General features: G+C 46.3%; 1 protein-coding gene across 1 annotated transcript; it reads left to right on the top strand.

Moving 5' to 3' along the window:
• The first annotated feature begins 239 nt into the window (after window positions 1-239).
• Window positions 240-2,081, top strand: LOC119650040 (angio-associated migratory cell protein). The gene is made up of 6 exons (XM_038052522.1): window positions 240-596; window positions 653-939; window positions 999-1,190; window positions 1,254-1,437; window positions 1,501-1,708; window positions 1,773-2,081. The coding sequence occupies exons 1-6, from the start codon at window positions 434-436 to the stop codon at window positions 1,975-1,977; spliced, it is 1,239 nt and encodes a 412-aa protein (XP_037908450.1). The 5' UTR covers window positions 240-433; the 3' UTR covers window positions 1,978-2,081.
• The last annotated feature ends 8,866 nt before the right edge of the window (window positions 2,082-10,947 follow it).

Here is a 10,947-nt window from a genome sequence, read left to right as displayed (position 1 = left end):
AAAATATAATCTCTCCCAAAAGTACATTAACTTTACCGGATAAATAAATTTTTGTCTGAATCGAGATATGCGTACTTGAATTTCCAAATCGAAAACCGCGAAAACTCTTTTAACAACAATTTCGAAATGATAATTCGTTAGAAAAGTGACGTCACTTCCACTTGTTCGGATTTCACCTCGACTGCGAACTCAATCAATTCACCTCACCCAACAACTGTCAAGTCATCTCGCAGCGAATTCAAATGTCAGCTAAACGTCAGATGTGTAGAGCACCCACGTTTGGTTGTTTTGCCCGTGTCGGTCAGATGCGGTTTCCCATAAATTCTTGATCATTTACACCCCACAATAATTGCTCACACAGTCGACTCTCAGGATTTTCTCAGCAGGTGTATAATCCGCACCAAACCAGTCTCCCGCGTGAACTGCATGGAAAATGCGCAACAATACGCCACCCCAATCTCCGTACCGTAACCTCGAGGAGGAAATCATCGAGGCCGAGGACGGAGAAGTGATTTACTTCGACGATGAGGAACAGGCACTGGCAGCAGGCTCGGACGACGAGGATGCTGATGATGCGAACGATGCACAATACGAAGGTAAGGATCTTTTTGAGTGGCTCAGGAGGGTTATATTTACATTTCACCACTTTCAGAAATGAATTTGGAAGACATCGAGGGGATGCTCGGCCAACGGATCCCGGAACGAGACGATGCAAAGATCACATTTCGCGAACACAGCTCCGCAGTCTTCTCTTGTCACCTGCACCCGACTGAAAACATAGCAGTGACCGGCGGCGAAGACGACAAGGCTTTCGTGTGGAACGCAGAAACCGGAGAAGTGATATCCAAAATCGAAGGACACAAAGACACAGTGATTTCGGTCGCGTTTAGCCCCGACGGGAACTACCTGGCCACAGGAGACATGGCAGGAGAAATCCAGGTGAGTCCCAACTTCTCCAATAAATCCCAAATCGTAACTAAGGAAACTCTCCCGATCAGGTCTTCAAAGTGGCTCAAAACTACAAAAAAGTCTGGGAGTTCTCAATGGGTGATATGTGCTGGATGAAGTGGCACATGGCCGCGAACGTACTATTGGCAGGCAGCGAGGTTGGCGACATTTACGTGTGGAGGATTCCTTCCGGCGATTGCAAGATCCTGCCTGGAAACGGGAATAGGTGTGAAACCGCAGAGGTAACACTTTGAAATCCTTTAAAATATTATCCCATCAAATTAAATCAACAAACCACTTAAAAGCTTGCAAATGATGGCAAAAAGCTGTTCGTTGGTTACGGAGACGGCTGCGTCAAATTGTGGGACATCAAAAACACATCGGCGCTGGTCGAGGTCAGGCCCAACGAGCCCATATCCCATTCGGAATGTGTCTCAGGGGTGTCGTGCGACCCAGAAAGAAACCTCTACATGTCCGGCAGTGAGGATGGTGAGCAATCTGCCTTTCATTTATAATCCAACTGCTACCATTCATTATTCTATTGAAAACCAGGCAAAATTATGCTTGTGAGCAATTCCGGCCCAGTAGCGATACTCGATCCAGAGGCAGGTCCCGTCGAGGTAGTCGCATTTTGTCCGGACACAGAACTGCGAGTTGCGGCCAGTGGAACGTTACGAGGACAGATTGCAATCTGGGACATCGCGAAACAATCCATTCGAGCAACGTGCGAACACAGTGAATCAGACAACGGAGTCACTACGTGAGTCTAAGCCCAGCCACAGTTGCACGAATAACATTGAGATATACAAAATTGGTGATTTCAGGTTAAAATGGCTGCCGGATCAAACTCTAGTTTGTGGAACAATACTAGGCAATGTAATTGCATTCGACGGACGGAGCGGTACGCGTAAATACGAATTGCAAGGACACGGAGCTGAAGTCTACGATATGTGCTATGATCGAGCTAAGGGATTACTACTGTGCGCTTCAGAAGACAGTACCGCGAAAATCTTCCAAATCAATCATTGAAACGAATGCTTATGGCCTTTGTATAAATTAGAACCAATTGGATATGTATAAATTGTTACCAAACGTTGAATAAATAATTTTGGTATTTTATTTTTATATAAAAAGTGTCCTCTTGTTTGAAATGGTTAGTTCTTCTTCGAGAGTGTCAACAGGAAGTGTATCTGGAGTATTTTGTGCAGAAGAGGCATTCCAGAGAAACTAAAATATATTATCACACATATTATCACTCATGGACATTGGCCAATTGAATTTGAAGGGGGAAAGCAGAATCGAACTGAAGACAAATATCAACAAAATTCTCAGACAGGGTCCAACATAGCTGCTATTCTTCACTTGTGGGATTGAGATAACTGAATTTTCAGATTTTAAACAGGGCAGCGAAGCAAGACTTTTGCGGAAGTCCTCAGCGAAATCCGTTACAAGATTAAATCCAAAGATAACGGAGCAGAAGTGTCTTCCATTCGTGAAACGAAGGGTGGTGAAGTCTTAGTCGAACTAGGCCCGAAGACTATAAATAAAGTCACGTTCTGTGAAGCAGTCAAGCGGCTTCTGGGAGAAAAAGCTTTGGTTTCCAGCCTGGAACCCACGTGTTCTTTGGAAATTCGAGACCTTGACTGTCTCACGGAAAAGAACGAGGTAGAAGAGGCCATCAAACGCGAATGCCCGGAGGTAACCAATGTCCGGATTGGTATCACCTCCGCGAACTCCCGAGGCCAAAAACTCGCTGTGGTGGAAGTTGCCGAGCAATCCGCGAGGAAGCTTCTAAGCAGCGGGAAAATAAGAATTGGTTGGATAGTCTGTAGGATATGAATCCGGGCCGCCCCAACCAAATGTTACAGATGTTTGGATTATGGGCACACGTCTGCAAACTGTCGGGGACCTGACAGAAGGGCAACATGTCGTAAATGCGGTCAGGCAGGCCATAAAGCGAACACCTGCAATGAAAAGGAAAGCTGCGTCCTATGCAGGGACCGTGGCGCGACTAATGAGAGCATTGCGCACACTGCGGAGTCGGGCCGGTGTCCGGTTTTCAGAGCAGAACTGGAAAGAGCTAGGACACGGTCAACATGATTCGCATCCTACAAATCAATATGCACCGGAGTGCAACCGCTCACGAGTTGCTAGCGCAGTTCGCTGTGGAGACCAAAGCTGATTTAGTACTCATCAGTGAGCAGTACCAAAACAAGGGCCCAGTTTCATGCCACCCAGACATAACAGGTACCGCTGCCATCTGGGTTCGGGACGGCACCCTCCTTAGGGTTCTTGCCCAAGGCCGAGGGGACGGCTTTGTCTGGATTCGGTGTTCATGGATAACGTTTTTTAGTGTCTATCTTACGCCGAATGAAACGATGCCGAACTTTCGTCGGAGGCTTGATGCTTTAGAGGACGCTATATTAGGCACGAATGGGCGGATCCTGGTCGGGCTGACTTCAATGCTAGGGGACTTGAATGGGGCATTCCTCACACAAATTTCAGAAGGAAACGAATTCTGAAAATGGCGGCGAGAACAGGACTGGTAGTTCTAAACTCCGGATCCACCCCAACGTTCCGGCGCTCGGGCTGCGAGGGAAGCATTCCAGACGTAACCTTCGTGTCGGAATCACTGATGTCGCTGGTGGACGGGTGGCGAGTTCTGGAATACTTCTCGACAAGTGACCACCAATACATTGCTTACGAAGTGGTGGACACAAACTCTCGGTGTGCGCCACCCCGGCGCTCGTTCTGTGCATGCAACGTCGCGAAAGTGAACACCGGGAAGTTTGTCGAAACTTTGGGAACAGGTGGGGCTACACTGCAGGGTACTCCTGGGGGCGGTGGCGCCGCAGTTGACACTGTCGTAAATTCAGTTATGAACCTGATAACGACGGTCTGCGGAGCCTCCATGCCCAGGAAGGCATCGAGGCGCGGCAAATCTTCCATGTATTGGTGGACAGTGGAAATCGCAGAGCTCCGGAAGGAGTGTCACAGGCTCCGCTGCTTAACACAGGTCTAGGCGACCGGGAGGAGGCATGTACCAGAATGGCGGAGTACAAATCAGACAAAATGAGACTCTGCAGCGCAATAAACAAGAACAATGCTAGCTGCTGGCAAGATCTGATCGACGAGGTGAATGGGGATCCGTGGAGACTCGACTACAAACTGGTAACCCGAAAAATCGGGGCTCTGCGGAAACCCTGTTCACTTAAGGCCGAGAAAATGGACCGCATTGTAAGGGCACTCTTCCCTGCGCACCCCGTATGGGATGACGACGTCGGCACGGAGAGCGCAGAGGACTGTCCACTTTTCTCTATAAAAGAGTTGGAACAGGCAGTCCTCTCTATGAAAAACAAGAAGGCGCCAGGACCCGATAGTATTCCAGCAGAGGTATACAAACTGGTATTCCAACACCGGCCAGACCTACTGCTCGGCGCATTCAACGCTTGCCTGAAAGAGGGCATTTTTCCTACTCGTTGGAAGGTTGCGAGGCTTGCGCTGATCCATAAAGGGAAAGGCGACCCCGAATTACCGTCTTCATATCACCCAAGTGGAAAGTGCTCGAAAAGCTCATCAGAAGTAGACTCGCTGAAGCGATACGCGCTGCCGTAGATTTATCTCCCCGACAGTTTGGTTTTAGAGCAGGGAGATCGACAATTAATGCTGTCATGCAAGTCGTGGACGCCGTTCGATGAGCAGAGGCACATAGCCACCGAACTCGACGGGTCGTGCTCTTCGTAACACTTGACGTCAGAAACGCCTTTAATTCCGTAAGATGGAAAGACATTCTAGGCACACTAGACAATACTTTCAACGTGCCGAACTATCTCTTACGGATATTGAGGGACTATCTGAGGAACCGCTCCCTGTTCTATGAAACACTAGAGGGTCAAAGGTGGATGGAGGTCACGTCGGGGGTAGCACAGGGATCCATCCTAGGGCCGGACCTCTGGAACGCTACCTATGACAGTCTACTTAAACTCGACATGCCAGAAGAGTCACGCCTGGTCGACTATGCAGATGATGTCGCAGCGCTTGTTGCTGGACACATTGTCGAACAGGCGCAAAGCAGATGGATGACTACTCATGGTTTTAATCTTGCACTGGAAAAAACCAAAGTAGTCATCCTGACTAAAAAGAGAATTCCGACCCTGCGTCCCATATCGTTCGGCGAGTCGATAATCGAGTCAAAATCAACGGTAAAGTACCTCGGGTTGACTCTTGACTCAAAGATGAGCTTTTCTGAGCAAATCAAAGCAGCATTGGGGGTCCTACGTCTAGCAGGCGACGTCTCTTGATGAGTTCAACGCGGTCTGTCCTGCTCTACGACATAGAGGTGTGGGCTGCCGCCCTTAGCAAGGAGGTATATCGTAAACACCCCGCGCAAGTACAGAGACGGGGAGCTTTGCGGGTGGCGTCTACGTACCGGACTGTCACTGAACCGGCCATGATGGTGATCGCGGGAGTGATCCTCGTTGCTCTTCTTGCTAAGGAGCGTCAGGCCATATACAAGCGCAAGGGAGATGAACCAAGGGAGGTGGTTGCTCGCGAAGAACGGCAACGCACTCTAGACGAGTGGCAGCTCTCGTGGCAAAATGAAACTAGAGGCAGATGGACTGCGCGGATCATCGGCAACTTAGGTGCGTGGCTGAATCGGAAGCATAATGAGACTGACTATTTCCTTACCCAATTTTTAAGTGGGCATGGAAGTTTTCAGTCTTACCTGCACAAGATTGGGAAGGCGCGTTCTCCGGATTGTGTGTTTTGCAATGGAGTTATGGACGACGCTCACCGCACTTTTTTTTCTTGTCTAAGGTAGGATGGGGTTCGTCAGTAGCTCTATTTAAACACAGGGGATCTCTCTCCAGACAACATTGTCGAAGAGGTGCTGAGGACTGCTGACAGGTGGAGCCGTGTTGCCTATTACGTTCGGGCCCTTCTCGTTGCTAAGAACTCGGCCGGTGGAGGAGCCGGATGGCAGAGGGTTCCTTGAACTGACAGTTCCCTTCCTCCTCTCCCGTCCCGTTGGTGAAAGGAAAAAAAACATCGGGCTAATGCATCGGGCAACATCTAGTTCGGTGCCATCATCATCACCAGAAAATATTCTTATTAGATATATAAATTAATCAACGCTTTCGATGCACTGCCCAGTAATGCAGATGCGGAGAGTGCGATAACCCATCAGACTGAGAACTTTGGTTTTGTTTGCATTTATCTCTAGTCCAATTCTAAGTAAAGAGCCATTTGACCAAGGTCGATGAAAAGGTCAACAGGTGTTTGAGGAAAGATGTCAATCGTTATAGCTCCCGAAGATATTCCAAAGACAGCAATTTGCACACCTTTCGCGCTCTTCGAGTTACGCGGATGAATTTTAGCTTGTGCAACGTGCACAAACCTGCTGTACTACGAAATCTGAACTTCTGTTTCGTCTATTTGGATGAAATTCTGGCCACATCTTCCATCGAGTCCGAACTTTGGCACATCTCGAGTGCATTTTGCATTCATTTTTGACAATGGCCTAATTATTAACGTTGAAAAGGGCAGATTTGTCCAGCAGCAGATGAAATTTCTAGGCCATTCCATTACCTCTGGGGGCATACAACTCGACCCAGACAAGGTACGAGCGATCGCGAGCTTTCCGCTGCCAGAGACGATCATGGTAAACTTCTACCGCCGTTTTCTAACCAACGCCGATCACCACTAGGTTTTACTTAACTCTTTCCTGTCTGGTCCTAAAATCAAAGAATCGGGGGTGTTTGTGTGGTCTCCAGAGTCTGTTCAAGTGTTTGAAACAACCAAGCAAAAGCTGGTACACTTTAGGTATTTCCTCAGCAGGATGCACCCCTAGCCGTACTCGTCGATGCCTCAGATACAGTAGAAGCTGCTCTTCACCAGATGGTGAACGAAAACTGGCAACCGTTGGATTTCTCGTCAAAACAGTTGAATAAGAATGCCTCTCTTGTCCAATTGAAGACTAACTCCTTCGACGCGAAAGAACAGAATACTAACATAAATTTTCTGGGGGGTCGTCTTCATACTTGGAAGTAGTAATATTTGGATGACAGAAATTGACACCCGCGTGGATAAACGGTCGGGTTGGCTGTACTCATGGTGCCGGTGGGATACTCATCCATTGGCTGAGTAGCTTCGGATTGGCCCGAGTGCATTTGAGGCATTTGTGCAAGATGGATCGTGCTAGTGGCTTGCCCTTGAGTGGCCAGAAAGAATGTCTTGTTAAGACTAAAAGACCTTGAGGGCCCATATGGGAATGATTCCTTTGTATGTATTCCATAATCATCCTGTCTGAAGCTGGGAGTAATATGAGATGTTTAATGTCAAAGAATAAATTTGCTGCTTCAAATCTATCTCGTAAGATACTATGTTCTTCGAAAAACGCAGTAAGGTGGCTTAATGAGTTGGAATCATGGAGCCGTTGATGGCTTTGTAGATGGCACATTTCGTCCTAGAAGTCTTTTTGTTGGATGACTCCGAAAATGCATCATAAGACTTGCTGACTCCCCTTTTGTGTCAGTATAAGAGCTGAGCTTAGCTGATTTCTGCAGCAGCAGATTAATCGCAATATATAGTACATACGGAGATAGGTAGTAATCGACCATCGGAATTTCCGTGTTGGATTTGAATGATGAAATGTGTCGAAAGACTTGCTGTAAAAGCCGTGACCATCCCCTCAACGGCGTTCTCTGCAACCGGATCGTTATAAGCGGCCGGCCATCATTGTTCATTGCTATACTAAAATAAGGATCCGAAAAACTATAGACTGCAGTCCACCAGTTTAGTTGGTGATATCGCCCAAATCAGAATATCAGTTGGGTACGTTTTAGGATCGACGTGCCCCTATTGCAAGGGGTCCAAAAGTTCGTGGATGCCACTGATTCTGTTGCCCACAAATGTGCGTAAATCAGAAGACTGGGACTGAATCCAAGATAAGACAATTTGGGAGTCTGTCCAGCAACATTTCGGAATATCAGACAGGTGGAGTATGTTTTTGATACGATCTGCCAATCTCGCTACACACATCTCTAAAAGAGATAAAGTGATTTGTTTAATTGCGCCACATAAGACTTTGTGCACAATACCCTCACGAGCATCATATACTTGGCTTGTTTTCGTACGGTTCTTGTTGCCAAATTAGCTGCTTGACTTCCCTTCTAGATGCTGGTGTCATTTCTTAAAGTCGTGATTGACGCTGATGGCTCAAGTTTTCAATCATGAGATGATTTCGATGAAGCAGTATTTTGGCCCTTGATTAGATTCGTCAGATGTTTCTTGACACAGGTATCCTTTGTACAGGCCTTAGCCGTATGGCCGTGTTGCAGGCAATTTACGCATCTAGAATGCTTTTGGATTGTTTTCGGTTAAACTCCTGATGTCAATCTGAGCAAACACTTGCAGGAGAAAACTGGATGTGTGGCATCGCAGGTTATGCAGGTTTGTCAGTTACAACCGATATTAGAGACCTTGCTGTGGATAGTCGCTTTTCATAAGTGCGCCTTGATGTGATGCTGAGTGCTTTCAATGTCTGAAATCGCTGAAATCCAATGCCTGAAACTACTGGTGATGATTGCTGCTTGCCCCATTTATGGTGAAATGTGTGCTTCGCATCGAACTAATTGGTCAGGCAGCAGTATGTTCAATCTCAAAACCTTCTTCTGGTGGTCCAAAAAGCCTTGTTTCTCTTAGTCAAACGTTTCTGGGTCTTCTACTGCCTCTTACACCTTCCGGTGTAGTGCTTCTACTTGCTAATCGTCCATAGTCTAGCGTCGAATCTGATAAAATACCCTTGATTGTAAAGGAAGTGTTTCTTCTACGGTTTGAAGAATGTGGTCCATTTGGCCTTGAACTACAGTGAGTTGTCTCAATAATTGACATATTGGGTTCTCACCAGGTGGTTGGTTCAGTGCTGGTATGGTTTTGTCCTCTTGGCGAGATAACAACTGATTTGGGTTTTCGAACACTCTCTGGTACTTATCATGGAGCGCTGCGAAGATTCCATAGTAATTGCTGGTAAAGTATTCGTGTTACCGCGGCATGGTCGGAAACTGCCTGATCTTTGTGTCCGTAGCGTCGAATTGCTCCAGCAGCAATAGTAGTATCCTGGAAATACCCCAGGGACTTATATTGCGCTAGATCGTTATTGAAATTGGAAATTATGCGTTGAATCTCTTCGCTGAAGATGAGTAGGTCTAGGGTGGGTTTTAATTGTGTTCGCAATGTGGTTTTATGTCCTGTCAGGGTCGCCAATGATTAAAGTTAGGCCCTTTTGTCGAACTTGGGGTACCCGACATCCACGGCACTTGGAACCGGGATACTTCGACTTGTGTAATAAATAATCGAGGGAGGCACTTGAACCGTTACCTATTTCGCGATAAATTATCAAACGAATTTCAAAGCCTACGCGTCACCGTCGACGATTGCTGGGAACGTGCTTCAGCCACTCGCCTCCTAGGGTGAACCTAAGGGGAGTGTCTCAGTCAAGACAATTTTGCTTTAGACTTGCACTTGACATCAGCCAATCGGTGACTAATGCCACTGCATATTCATTACAATATTCTGTTGGAACTTCAAATTTAAATAAAAAAAAAACAACAATTTCTAAGTCGCCCGCAATTGTAACCGCCCTTGAGAAAATTAGTACGTGCCTCCCGGTTATGAATTACGATGGCTGACCACTGTGTAGATATATAACGCTTCTATTAGCTTATAAAGTCGCTAAAAATACTAGGAAGCTCATGAAGATCACGGTCTATCAACTTCTGAAATAAAGAAGAATTATCACATTGAGACTGCAAGGCAGACCAGAATTTCCAAATATAAACCTATAGTAAAACGCTGTCAATCAGTAATAATAAATTAGCGAAAATTGAGGAACAAAATATAAGAAAATTTGCGCTTTCGGCCTTTTGATATGCAGGCAATCAGGAATGCAATTAAAGATTATCTTCAAGGTTTTCCGGAAACTCCCAGAACCACAACTAAATTTGCTCATTGTCTGTCTGTCTGCTTGCCTTTAGCAATTTACTTGATAACAGACAAATTTTGAAGCAACTCGGTCGAAGTGTGGGATGTTCAAAATCAGCAACATGCAGTGGAAGGCTTGACTCTTACGTTCGATTTGGGTTTAATATAATACTTCTACCATACTCCAAAAGAGGTTATTTTTTTCTGTAATATAATCATATTGGATTTTAAAGAATAAGAATCTCAATTTATAGTTTTTGAAACAGATCTTTCTTTTCATATTAACAGAACAGTTATATGAACGAAGAAAAAAGAGATCAAGTAAACTGGTATGAGAATGCCTTGAGAGACACTCGGCTCGTCCAACAAGGTCTGGATACTTTGGATACCAGGCCATGCTGGATTGGAAAGCAACGAGGCAGCGGACGAACTAGCCACGAAGAGAGCAGGGACCCTTTACACGGGCCAGAACCCTTCTGTGGAATCGAAAACGGTTTCATGGCTATGAATCTAAGAAATGAAGAGGAACGGTTGAGGCAACTATACTGGGCGGGCCTACCAGGGATGCAGCAGTCCAGGGTACTTATTGAGGGATACCAACCTATACGCACAAAGGATTGCTTAAACCTCACCAAAAAGAACCCCCGAATCATAGTGGGAAATTCTCACTGGTCATTGTCGGCTTACCTATCACCTAGGGAAGCTAGGGATATCTACGGACACTGCCTGCAGGTTTTGTGAGGAGGAGGACGAAACCTCTATACACTTCCTGGGACAGTGTCCGGCACTTGTGCAAAGTAGGTCGAGGCATCTGGGACAACACTTAATACCAGATGCAAAGCTGAAAGATCTGGAAGTAGAGAACATACTAAAGTTCCTAATGGTTATAGGCCTGCTTGAGATACACTATAACCAGTAAAAGGGGCACAATAGTTCTTCAAGGACGCGGTGCGACTTTCCCTTAACAGAATAATAATAATAAGCAAGATTTTTGCTCTTTTAAAGCTAGCGGTGAGT

The sequence above is a fragment of the Hermetia illucens genome, chromosome 2 (genome assembly GCF_905115235.1).
Source record: "Hermetia illucens chromosome 2, iHerIll2.2.curated.20191125, whole genome shotgun sequence".
NCBI classification, from domain to species: domain Eukaryota; kingdom Metazoa; phylum Arthropoda; class Insecta; order Diptera; family Stratiomyidae; genus Hermetia; species Hermetia illucens.
This window is presented reverse-complemented; position numbering and strand designations above follow the sequence as displayed.